This window comes from Caretta caretta, chromosome 9, assembly GCF_965140235.1.
Source record: "Caretta caretta isolate rCarCar2 chromosome 9, rCarCar1.hap1, whole genome shotgun sequence".
In the NCBI taxonomy this organism is placed as follows: Eukaryota; Metazoa; Chordata; order Testudines; family Cheloniidae; genus Caretta; species Caretta caretta.
This window is the reverse complement of record NC_134214.1, coordinates 59,115,256-59,128,109: the sequence shown is the minus strand read 5'-3', so window position 1 is coordinate 59,128,109 and position 12,854 is coordinate 59,115,256. Positions and strand designations below refer to the sequence as shown.

The window sequence follows — 12,854 nt, the reverse complement described above, 5'->3', positions numbered from 1 at the left end:
GCCATCCCTCTGGCAGCAACAATTGCCATGTGGAAGCTTTCATTGCCCAGTGGACTGGACAAGAGGTCCAGGTTAGCAGGTGACAGAGGTGAGAGCAAGACTCATCAGTATATGAGTCAGCAACGGCACTGGCATGAGGTCATGGCTTAAAGGGAGCACTTAATTTCTACAGCACCTTCTATCCTGAAGGACCCTTAAGAGCTTTACATACTTAAACAGATTCCTTTATATAGCTCCCATGTCACTTCAGCCACTGCTGAAATGTAGCCACCTCTGTGGAACAACATAGCAGCTGTTTAACTGAAGGGAGACAAGGAATCTTTAAATCAGAGTCCCGGCCCCTTCACTCTCAGAGTGCCATCCAAAAGAACAGCATCTCAAGCAGCAAACCAGGCTGGGGCATTGGCTCAGCACTGACTCAGAGGGGAGAGTCACCACAACAGATACACCGACACCTGAGAGGTCTTCCAATAAAGTATTGATCTGAATGGACCCTGCTTAGCTTGAGTGATCTCACAGGATCAGAGAAACTGTAAGGGGGAAACGTTACTTTTGCCGTCACCTCATGGCACCGCTCACCACCTGTATGAAGGCTTTCAACCTCCTGAAAGGACGACCAGCTGCACCACCCATTACCAGACACAAATAAACATCTGCCAAATCAAGTCAGTTACCAGATCCAGTGCGGTGAAGCTGCCAGCCCTGCTGGTGGGCAGAAAGCCATACTGCATTTGCAGCTGGAGACTGTTTCCATCCCCTCTTCTGTAGCATACCTACAGCAACCTGTAACATCAGACTGCCATGCTCACCTTGGACTACCACATCTGGCTTCGGGACAGTAGCAAACCTGCGATTCAGGGGATCAATTTCACCTGGAGCCAGAAATCCCTGTGTGAAGAAATAACCAGAGAGAGAGGAATTGCCCCCACAGAGAAGACAAGCTGCTTACAGAGACCCCTGCTAACATTACCCTAGCAGCAGAACACATCAGTAACACAAATCACACATTGAGGACTGGATTAAGTGGGGAACCCCCATCTGTCAGGTTCAGTCGATCAGCATTACAATGGGCTTCTAAAGCCTACTGGAAAAAGATAGTTTGGAAAAACCTCTTCCCCTTTCTGGTACTCATGGATGAGCCCATTCGGAGACAGGAGTGGCAGATCCTTCTTCACCCAGAGTTATTTTGCTTCCTCGGAGGGACTCAGTAATGAACACACTCTGGCCAGAAAGAATATTTAATGCTTTAATCCCACCTTCTCCAGGTCTCAGCTCTTCCAAAAGTAGAAGACAACAGTGCAGAGGAAGCTAGCAGCATAAGAAGCAGGAGGAGAGCTCACCCAGACAGTGTAATAAAAGCAGGCCTGGAAGATGAGTGAAGTAGCCATGAACTGCAGTGGTCACAGTACAGAGCACTGCTGTGCTGAATAGCGGCCTCTGGATGCTGACAGGAGATTTTGCTATCCTGGTGGAGGGATGTTTTACTGCAGAGGGGATGGTGTGGTGGATGATGTTACTTAGACAAGCCTCCAGACACTCATATGAGCATATTTCAGAAAAGGCTGCTCACCCAATGCACCAGACAGCAAGCGGCGCAGGCAGAGTGCAGTGACCAGAAAAAGAAAAGATGAAAAAAAGGCCTTGGGTAGAATGCAAGCAAGTGGGCAACAGAACAGCCCCATGTGTTTGTGGGCAAGTGCTACTCAGAGGCAGATGCAGAGAGAGCCTAGGAGTAGGGCGCTACAAGGAAAAGCCACAGATTCCATGAAGTTATGGGCAGTTCTCGCAAATTTAAAGATCTGCCGGGCCTGGTGCTAAGCTCTCCCAGCTCCCACTGACCATGATGGAGGCAAGAGTGCTCAGCACCTCAATGTTTAATGCAACAGGAACGAAGACTGACTCCTGAGCAGACAAATACCTCAGAGATCAGAGCTGCTAAGCTTGGACTAACCGGCAGCCCAGAGTGACAGGTGTGATCTCACCTCTGCCATCAGGCACCCCAGGATGTAGAGAGACTGGCCCCACATGTGGGGCAGCTTGCCCATAGGGACCCGGTCGACAGTGTGGGGATTCATATACTCCTCATCCACCTGGAAGGAAGAAAAAAAAAAAAAAGTGAGAGATCAGGCAACCGACAGTGCCTACAGCCTAGGAGATGTTGCAGGGCACCAACCCACCACCCAGCAGGGAACGTTTTCAGTACTGCCATCACATACCCGGAGGGCCCTCTCCTATCGGGGTGGGGTATTACCCAGGCAAGCTTCCCCTCCCATGCTCTGATGGGAGACCCCTCACCCCCTCCCAGTCAACTAGGGGAGGCCAATACCACACATTCAGGGCCTCCCAATGCAAATCTCTTGGAAGCAGCTAGAGTTTCTACACAACATTGTAGCAACATTCCTATGGATCTTCCTGGTTTAGCTCAGCAGAGTTCTTAGGCTACCAGAGGATCCCCAGTGTGGCTGTGGCATCTTCTCACTCTTGGCAGCTGGATGCTGACTTTAAAGGCAATTGACATATTTTAAAGTACCCACCCCCAGGAGATCATAGCTGTCCCCTGCATGCCCCTTCCTCCCTGGCTGCTTTCAGACATTTGGTTCATCAGGGTCAGGCAGCCAGACCTAGAGACTGTCAGAGGGGGGCAAAGGGCAGCCAGCAGAGCTTAGCACCCTGCTAAAGCACTGCCTGGCAGGGCAGGTGTCTCAGCAGCAAGCGACGTCCCTTGGAACTAGTGGCGTGCATACCGTGAGCGCTGCAATGAGCTGAAGGGCATGGAGGTGGAAGGAGTTGTGCTTCCCAGCTGGACATGCTAGCTGCGTCCACACTGCAGCTGGGGGCGAGCCTGCCAGGCCAGGCCGACAGATTCATGCTCAGCTGCAGCGCAGATGTACCCACTCCATCCTGAGGAGAGCAGACCTGGGATTGAGGGGTGTTGGAGCCAGCTGTTTTGACCTCAGATGGAAGGGAGCACACAGCCCCTCCCCCTCAAGTGCCTCACACACTGGTTGGAAAGGGGGCAGCATTAACCCAGAGAACTAGCATGCCCTCAACCCACAGGGCAGGGGTCACAGCAACCTCCAGCCTCTGCCCAGTCTTAGCCCTGACCAGGAACAGAGCACGCTGGAGACGAGACTCAGCGAGCCACGCTCACCCCACCCAGCCCATGCAGAAGGGGGAGGGGAAAGACAGCAGGTGGATTCCTGCAGGAATCGACCACAGCTGTTCTGAGCCTACAGCAGAGGTGCCCAGCTTCACCCCACATTGCCCCTGGCCAGGCAGGGGGACAGCGATGCACAGGTGTCTTGGGTAACAGCTGTCATCAACCGCCCTCCCCACTTTGGGCACTGGTAGAGGGAGCATCTATGGGGTGGCAGCAAGAGCATGAGGCGGGGAAGGGAGATTGGATCCCTTTTGATTCCTGCTACCTCTAATGTTTTAAGCAAGAGCCTGGGCCCTGGGCATAAGGTGCAGCCCCCCCGTTAGCCACTGGCTCATTTAAGAGGGAGCAGGGCCCAGTGACTGTGACAGGGCAGCTGATGCCCAACGGGGCTTAACAGAAGGCACCTTGGCCACATACACAGAGCAAAATAAAAACAAGACTGGGCAAGTCGGAGATACCTGAAGCCAGGCAACTGGCAGAAGGAATAGGGAGTTGCCTGAGGGAAAGAGCTGCAGGATACCCGCCGGAAGAAAACTGTCAGGACCACTGCCTAGAGCTGGGGGACTGTACCAGGGGGCCAGAGAGCTTGTGGCAGAGCCAGCTTGGTCAGTGCAAGCTGGGCCCAGAAGCAAGGGGTTAATTCAGGAGGGTGGATCCCAGGAGCAGAGATGGCCTCACAGATGGGGAGGCCTAGGAGACTTACACTGCAGGGCGCCTTTTGGCAGAAGACCTGAATGGGAGGAGCCCAGCAGCAAGGGGTTGGCCCTTGAGGGAGGTTCCCCTGAGCAGAGTGGGGCACCCCGGTGAGAAGCCCTGGGGCAGTGGAACCCCTCTCACAGGAAACCTGACTTGGGGCTACAGGAAAAGGCTGAGCCCCAAGGCTTCAAGGGAGAGCAAGGCTTCATGGCTCATGGGAGAGCAGCAGGTCTGGGAACTCTCAGGTGGAGGCCTGGAGAGTGGGTCCCCAGGACAGGGGAATAGTCTTGGGACCGAGCAGTTAATGACTCAGGTGGACGATCTCGGCATGGTATTGAAGAGCTGCTGTGCTGTGACCGTGTTTGGGGAGAAGCTGCCTTTTACAATGAGGGATCTGCAGACTGTGGCTCTTCACATGACTGCAAAGGGGAAATGGAGGCAGGTGTGTCATGCCACAGCCTGCCGTTAGGGAAGTGCTCAAGATGGAGGCTGCCCTGCTACACTCACCTTATTGGGAGGGACACTGTACAGCTCCGGTACCATGCAAACTCCATTCTTCCCCTTGATGAGCACGCCTTCAAGGGCCTCCCTGTACTCCTGGACCTGAGGGGGAAGCACCACAGGGAATCAGCTCCCAACACAGCATCCCCAAGGGCAGAGCCCCCAGACTAGTGCTCCCTATAATTTTTCCCCATGTATGTGCAGAATGAATTTTGTTATATGCACCAATACGGAGGTGATGTATGACACATCACCTCCATATTGGTGCACATAAAATTAATGTGGCAGGGTGGGGCCGAGGGGTTCAGTGTGTCGGAAGGGGCTCACAGCTGAGGCGGAGGGTTGGGGGTACAGGGGTGCGAGGGCTACGGTTGAGGGTGCGGGCTCTGGGGTGGGGACTGGAATGAGGGGCTCAGGACTGGGGATGTGGGCTCTGGGATGAGATGCAGGCTGCCCCAGGGCTACAAGGGGGGTGGGGGGGGAAGAGAAGAGAGAGAACGAACTCCTCACAGCACGTGCCCCTCCTCCTCTCCCCCGGGGCTGGGGTGCCCCTCCCCTGGCTGCAGCAGGTCCCAGCCAGGTGGGTTCCCTGAGCACCTATGCAGCGCTTAATAGCCTGCTGCACGGCCACCTGGCTTACAGGGAACTTAGCCCCAGACCCCTCCCCTACCCCACACCAGATCAGCTGGGATTAGAAATGTGCATATAAGCGTTAAATAGCAACAGGCAGCACCCATGTGCTCACTCTATGCACACAGGAGAGCACAGAGCCTGGCCCCACTCCCCCACCTGCCATGCCAGCAGTTCAGAGTGTTTATTCCCTTGTAAACCACTGTGAGCAGGGGCTGTCTTTCTGTTCGGTTTGTACAGGGCCTAGCATAATGGGGGGCCTGGCCCATGACTGGGCTCCTCGGCACTACAGTAATAACCAACACAAAGACAGCTCAGCAGTTCTGAGATAGCAAAGCAGGGTGTGCCTGGAGTGGAGGAGACAGAGACTGACAAGGGCACCCCAGGGGACTGTGTTTAACAAGCAAGCAATCAGCTTATTTTTCCCCTTAAAGCCAGACTCCCCTCCCCAACCCAGGTGCACCCTCCAACCCACACCTTACCTGCTCTACATTGCCGCTGAAGATCCCGTCGATAATGAAGTAGGTCCAGAACAAAGGCCACTCGCACTCAATGTTCTCAAAGAGCTTCAGCTCAGCAGGCTCGTAATAGAGGCGATTTGGGTCCTGTGCAGAGATAGTTAGGTCAAGTCATGCAAAGCTACAGCTGGAGGCTTGTTCCGGCCCAGTGACCCAGTCCCTCTCTCCCTTCTGAGTCATCCTCTCCTGACTCCTTCAGCAGCTGGGTGCTCACATGGTGACCATCTGGCCATGAACTGCTCCAGCCCTGGGAACTCCATCCAAAGGCAGGGGGTAGCTGCCCATCATGCATGTATAACCCAGGTTTCTAGAGCAGCATATGATTTGAGAGAGAAAGAGAGAGAGGAGAGAGAGAGGGAGAAGACATGGATCTATGGTTGAATCCTGCATCTGCACATGACCAGAGAAAGGAAGGGCAGCTAGGAAAGCCAGAGAGTCAGATGTGGCAATTACTGGACATGCTCAGTAGCAGTTTGTGATGCTAAATGGAAAGTTTCCATTAAGGGCAAGGAGTCTTACAGCCCCACACATTCACCATCTGAGATTGATGCCCAACAGACTTCAGGGCATGTTAGAAATATAAGTGATCCAGGCACAGTGAGAGGAGGGTTTGTAAATTTTCCATCTGATTTAGCTGGGCTTCTGTGGAAAAAGTGCCCCCCAGAGTGAGAGCCCCAGGGAAGTTCAGGGGGTGCTTATTTTAGGTGCTGATCTCAACACCTATATAATTTTGGATACAGGCTACAGCTTTCCTATCTCACCAGAAACTGAGACCAGTCAACACCTAGGTCATACATAGCCATATAAACTGCTATTATATAGCAATTACTACAGCTTACATCATTATTAACCCAAGGACTGGAATGCTGCTAGCTGGAAGGATCCCCAGACTGCTATTTGCTGACAGAGCTCTGAAGCACTTTCTTTTCAAGCTGGGAAGAATCCACGTGACACAGGCTACATTTTATGGCTATGCTATAAAGAATGAGAACTCAGCTCTGAAAGAAGATCAGTAGGAAACGTGCCTGCTAAAAAGTGTAGAGCTCACCCTGAAATATACATAACAGCAGCAGAGTGGTGAAAGTCAGTGCAAGGAACACCAGTAGATTTACTAACCAATAGCTTCTGTTTAAAATGTGTAAGTATTCAAATACTATTTACAAGGTGTGTATTAAATGTTTACTTAGAAACCATAGGATTCCCTCTCCTCGCAGCTGACTGGTAGCTGTCATAAACACCAAAGCTCTAGGTTTTGCATGCAATAGCTGTGAGCCTCACTCTGTATAATGTGTTCCCACAAGGCCCAGAAAAAGCCATCTCTGGCCTGGCTTCAGCAAAGTTAAGCTGAGGTGCAGGAACGGGGAGTATAGCAGAGTTGTACATAATTTACCCCCAGCATGTGTTACACAAATGGCACCATCAGGGTGAGGAGGATGGTGAGGAGCAGGGTTCCATCTTTCACAAGCATTCAGTTGTGTGATGGCAGAATGGGGGTGTTAGGGAGGGAGAGAAGGAAATGGGCTCCTCCCAAGCAACTCTCCCCCTCCTGCAAGGTCATATTTCCAGGGGCAATATGGGTCTTCCCAGACGCAGATCAGTATGGAGCTCAGTGTTGGTCGCTGACTTCTCCCAGGAGGCCCATCTGCTGTCTAAGTGCTGCTAATCTTGTCCAAGCAGAGCGGAGCAGTAGGAGGGGGCCGAAGGCCCTGACTATGCAGGACTCCTGCAAGAGATGGCAGGTCCCCTCTGCCTCCCCTGGAGGCATTAACCCAGAAAATATACCCCATCCCCACAGCAGGCCCCAGCACCAGGGTGGATAGATATCATCCCCTAACAGCACTGAAAAGCCAACACTCCTCCTCTCCTTCCATAGCCCTCAGCCGCCAGGGTTCCCTCTGTGACCCAACACTGCTACTCCATTGGCCACTGCACACTGGCTCTCTTGGCTGTGCTACTATGTGGAAGCTTTAGTGATTCCTGAATTAAATTGCCCCTCCATCTTCCCCTCCTGTGCCAGACAGCCTTAGATGGACTTCCATTAACCTAAACCATCTCAGGGCTGATGCTTTAAATGTAGTAAAAGGAACTCAAGACACCCCCACCCCCACATCAGGCAGCTGCCTGGTGCAAAGCAAAGGAAAATCCAGCCAGCAAACCCCACAATACACACCTCTCTAGGGGTCCTGTACCCATCTCTGAGAAACCGGCAGCAGCCGTAACGCCCCTGGAAGAGAAAGGGGAATTCACTTTGGGACAGGGATCTGTTCCTTGCTGCTGGACACAATGCAGTTACAGTAACTACAACTTTAAGCGAGGAGTTATGTTCCTGAAAAATGCTACTTTAAGCGAAACGATGTTAAACGAATCCAATTTCCCGCATATGAATTAATGTAAATGGGGGAGGGGAGTGTTAGGTTCCAGACCTAATTTTTTTTTTGCCAGAGAAAAGACTTATATATAAAAAAAATTATATTGTATTATATTTATTTTATATAAAAATAATTAAAAAATTACACACACACACACACACAGAGTATAAGTTTTAAACAATTTAATACTGTACACAGCAATGATGATTGTGAAGCTTAGTTGAGGTGGCATAGTCAGAGGGTGGAATATTTCCCAAGAAATGCCTTACTGCTAAATGATGAACCAGCACTTGGCTGAGCCCTCAAGGATTAACACATGAACAACAATGTAGCCTCACACTCTGCAAGGCAGCAGGAATGGAGAGAGGGGAGACAGCATGGCAGAGAGAGACAGAGACACACACCCTATGTGTGAGAGAGAGCGTGCATTGCCCCTTTAAGTATGCTGACGCCACTCTAAAGTACACTGCCCTTTTAAGTAGATCAGCAAGTTGAGACAGCAGCTGCTGCCAGCAAGCTCCCTTTGTCCTGAGCCCTGTCATGTCCATCTGTCCCTCCCTCCCCACTGTATGGAGATGGGGTAAACGGGTGGGCAGGAGTGGGGGGGAGGAGGACACCCTGACATTAGCACCCTTCTTTCCCCTGCACCTCCTCCACAGCCAGCAGGAGGCTCCCAGGAGCAGCTCCAAGGCAGAGGGCAGGAGCAGCACATGGCAGTGAGGGGAGGGACAGCTGAATTGCAGTCAACTGATAGCCTGCTGGGCAGCTTCCGCACAGGGAACTTAGGGGAGCGGGGTGCTGATACGGGGGCTGTTGGTCCTCCCTGGTTCCAAGCCCCCACCAGCTCACTGCAACAGGCTGCTCTTCCTGCAAGCAGTGGACAAAGCAGGCGGCTGCCAAACCACATTATAAGGGAGCATTGCACAACTTTAAACGAGCATGTTCCATAATTGATCAGCAACATAACAAAACAACGTTAACCGGGAGGACTTTAAGTGAGGAGTTCCTGTATAGCAGAGCGTTATGCCCAACATACAGCCCACGATGGCTTCCAGGCCCTCCTTCTCACCTATCCCACCCCCACTTTCATTGTCCTCTTTCCTGAGCTGTGCACCAGCCAAGGTGGCTCACCTCGGTTTGTGTGTCAGTATGGGACTGGGATTACTTCCCTTACCCCACCTCCATTGGCTAGCTGGCCAGGCTACAGTAGCAGAGCTCAACGACCTGTAGGTCCTAGGAGAAGGGATAGGTCTCAGGGAGGTTGTGATAAATGAAGAGCAGGGTAGCTCCCTTTTATGGGCAGCCAGCCAGCCAGCTATAAAGTCCCTCTTGGTGGCTGTTTTCTGCTTGCTTTACTTGTACAGGGTTAACAAAAATCCCCCAGGTAAAGGAAAAGGAGTGGGCACCTGACCAAAAGAACCAATGGGAGCCGCTAGAACTTTTTAAAATTGGGAAAAAACTTGGCTCTCTCCCAGAGAACCACAACACACAAAGCAGCAATGCTGTAAGCAGCTTTAAGCCAGGTATGATCATAGATCATCAATTCATACCTCAAACCTACTTATCTGAAGCCTCAGATAAGTAAGTAAATTAGGGAATGTCTAGAAAGATGCGATTAGGGTTATTTCTTATTGGCTTGTGAACTCCTCTGTGCTAACCCCAGATGCTATTGTTTTGCTTGTAACCTTTAAGCTGAACCTCGGGAGAGCTATCTTGATGCTTAATTTTTGTAATTGTTTCTTTTAAGATCTAGCAAAAAGCCTAAGTTCCAAATGTATTTCCTTTCCTTTCGGGTTTAATAAAATTTAGCTTTTTTAAGAACAAGATTAGATTTGTGTGTCCCTAAGAGGTTTGTGCATGTTGTTTAATTAGCTTGGGGGGGGGGGGGGGGGAACAGCTAATTTCCTTTGTTTTCCTTCTCAGCTCTTCCCCAGAGGGGAGGTGAAAGGGCTTGAAGTTATCCCACAGAAATGAGCTCCCAAGTGTGCCTTCCTGGGTTCCAAGGGGTATGCTATTGGGTGGTGGCAGCGTTTACCAAGCCAAGGTCGGAGAAAAGCTGTAACCTTGGGAGTTTAATACAAGTCTGGAGCGGCAAGTATTAATTTTTAAAATCCTTGCGGGCCCCCACCTTCTGCACTCGAAGTGCCAGAGTAGGGACTCAGCCTTGACAAAGGTGTTTGTTTCTCTGTGATTTCTCTGTTGGGGGTAGAGCCCTAGCGGCTATTCCCTGCGCCACTGAAGATTAGTAGGGCCTGCAGTCCTGGACAGCTCTCCTTGAAAGGGCCAAGAACAGCCTAGAGAGATGCTTACCTGCAGCTTTGTAACGATTTCTTGCTTCGTTATCTCCACCAGCTCACTGTCCTCCACGGCAAAGGCGGGGTACGAGATGACTGAGAGGAGGCTGGCATCAATCTCCTTGGAAGTCGAAGCCCTTGGCAGCATGGAATGGAGAATAGACTAGGAAGAAGGAGAAACTCCAATGCCAAACACTGGTCTACACATTTAATAGCGCCGAGGCAATGGGGTCAGTGCTTCCACAGGCCACAGCATTACCAAGGGAAAGCACAGTTATGGCAGTGGAGTGTGCCATGGGAATTGCAGGGCAGTTCTGGGCAGAGGGAAGAGCTAGGGTTATTCTAGAGACAGGCCTGGGCCAGGAGGCTCAGATCCAAACTTTAAGAGAGTTCAGGGTGCTTGGACTGGAACCATCTCTAATTTATAAAGGGCTGTGACCTGGGGGAGCCCAATGGTGCTGGAAGGACTGCAACAGTGTGTAGGGGTGGGGAGAAGCAACCAAAATGGGCCAAGATTTGATTGGTGTGGTGACCACGTGAGCCAGGCTGCTACACCAACCACTCATCTTTGGCCTGGCAGCCCATCTGTCATGCTTGCAGAGAAGGGGATCTACCATTATGCCACTCATCTCCAGACAAGAGCCAAGGGGAGGACTGGGTTCCCCCTTGTTGCACCCCTGCCAACTTGATTTATAAAAGTGGGAGTATGGTCCTTCCCCCCGCCCCCCAGCACTCCTGGGGGAGCCACATGCCATGAGCTACTGCTTCCTACAGCATCAATATTCTGCCTCAGCAGAGCACCAAGTTGGAGGGATCCTACAGGATGGAGATGAATCACTGGAATGAGAGACCTATTAGATCATCCACTCCACCCCTGCCAGTGCAGGGCTGTGCCCTAAGACATCTCCCTCTCAAATCAATCAACTGCAGGCAGCAGAGGGCTTGTCTACATTACCCACTGGATCGACAGGCAGCAATCGATTGGGGGGAGAGGGGGAGGGGACGCGGCACACATGGGAGGGGGTGTCAATTTATCGCATCTAGTCTAGACGTAATAAATCAACCGCCGAGCGCTCTCCCGTCGACTCCAGTACTCCACCAGAGTGAGAGGCGCAGGCGGAGTTGATGGAGGAGTGGCAGCAGTCAACTCACCGCAGTAAACACACACTGCAGTGCGTAGATCTAAGTACGTTGACTTCAGCTATGTTATTCACGTAGCTGAAGTTGCGTAACTTAGATTGATCCCCACCCACAGTGTAGACCAGACCCGAGACAAGAGCAGCACGGTCTGGAATCAAGCCTCTCTAAACCCGGAGGAGTAAAGAAGTCAGACAGCTCTTCCTCTCTGTAGAGCAGCAGCAAGACTCCAGGCTGCTGGACTGGCGGGAGGAAGCACTGCTTGCTGGACCGTCAGAGCAGCATTCGTACCTGGCAATGCTGCACCTCATCCGTCAGGACATGGATCACTGACTGAGGGCCTCCTTTGGCACCAAAGAGATCGAGTTCATCCAGGGCTTCGAGGGCTGCCTGTGACCAGGGATAGGGGGAGGAAGGCAGGCAGAGAACAGAACACGTGAAGACAGCTGCTGATGCAGCAGCACCACACAGTAGCTCTAGTATGACAGCTACAGATCCTGAAACCCGAGCATTCCTCCCAGCCTCTACCAGCGTAAGGAACATAAAGACAAGATTTGAGAGGTGACCACAGGAGAGCCAGGGGCTGGATCTGGGTTTGGACTGTGGAACTCCGTCCCTGCACCCTCCTGCCCCCATTACCTCAGGCCCTCTCTCTTAGGGTCTCACCCAGGAGACAGACTCCAATAGCAGAGGGCATTTTGAAATAACAATGGCCAGAAAGCTAGGGGCTCCACCACTCGACTTTAAAGAACAATTTTACAGCAGTTGAACACTTTGTAGGCTAGTGTATCACCCAACTGCAGTCAGGGTGCCCTTGAATAGGCAGCTTTACAAAACATTCAAACCCCATTTTGCAGATGGGGAAACTGAGGCACAGAAAGACAACAGCTTGCTCTAGGCCACACAGAAAAATTCCACTGCAGGAGTAGAACCTGCTGGGCTGTCCTGCCCCCAGGCTTGGCAGTCTAAGGCTACAGAGCACATATGCTATCGCCACTATTGCAAACAAAGGAGCCCACCAGCCCCACGCCAAAGAGAGATCAAATCTTGGAAACCCTTTCCCCTTTAAAACATCTGGGGAAAAATTTAAGATGAATTAACCAAAATAATACAAGGAGAAGAAACTCTGGCCAAGCATGAAGAGGTTCTAGTGCAGACCCTTCCGTGAGACTGATGGGCTACAACAGAGACTCCTCTGTCTATACAAGCAGGCATATAGGTGCTTTCTGTCTATGAAACTAACCTACTGTACAAAGGACCTCCCCTTGCCAATCTAGTGATCTTGGCCTGACAAATTTGCAAAGAAAAATAGGCTACGATAACCTAGGGAAAGATCCATATCTCACCTTACACTCACCAAATGGAGATGGGCTTAACTCTTTCTTGAGACTCGGGTTCTCATGAATAGCTGCTATTTAGAAGCTGCCAAGCCTGGCTAACAACTTGGGTGCTGCTACTGGTGGGTGTTTTATGCTCCTCTCTCACAAGCAATGAGTAGTTGCATCAGACAGGCTAGAGAGCATAGCTTGTCAATGTACCCTGGAAGGAG

At 51.5% G+C, this 12,854-nt stretch overlaps 1 protein-coding gene across 6 annotated transcripts in view; it reads right to left on the bottom strand.

Annotated features, from left to right (window-relative positions):
- PHKA1 (phosphorylase kinase regulatory subunit alpha 1) overlaps window positions 1–12,854 on the bottom strand; it is a 71,571-nt gene that overhangs the window by 40,325 nt on the left and 18,392 nt on the right. For all 6 annotated transcript variants that reach the window (XM_048863401.2, XM_048863403.2, XM_048863402.2 and 3 more), the window contains exons 7-13: window positions 11,597–11,695; window positions 10,185–10,331; window positions 7,676–7,729; window positions 5,470–5,592; window positions 4,364–4,459; window positions 1,983–2,090; window positions 810–888 (exon numbers count right to left, since the gene is read on the bottom strand). In XM_048863401.2, coding sequence (XP_048719358.1) covers window positions 810–888; window positions 1,983–2,090; window positions 4,364–4,459; window positions 5,470–5,592; window positions 7,676–7,729; window positions 10,185–10,331; window positions 11,597–11,695 — 706 coding nt within the window. The remainder of the gene's footprint in view (window positions 1–809; window positions 889–1,982; window positions 2,091–4,363; window positions 4,460–5,469; window positions 5,593–7,675; window positions 7,730–10,184; window positions 10,332–11,596; window positions 11,696–12,854) is intronic.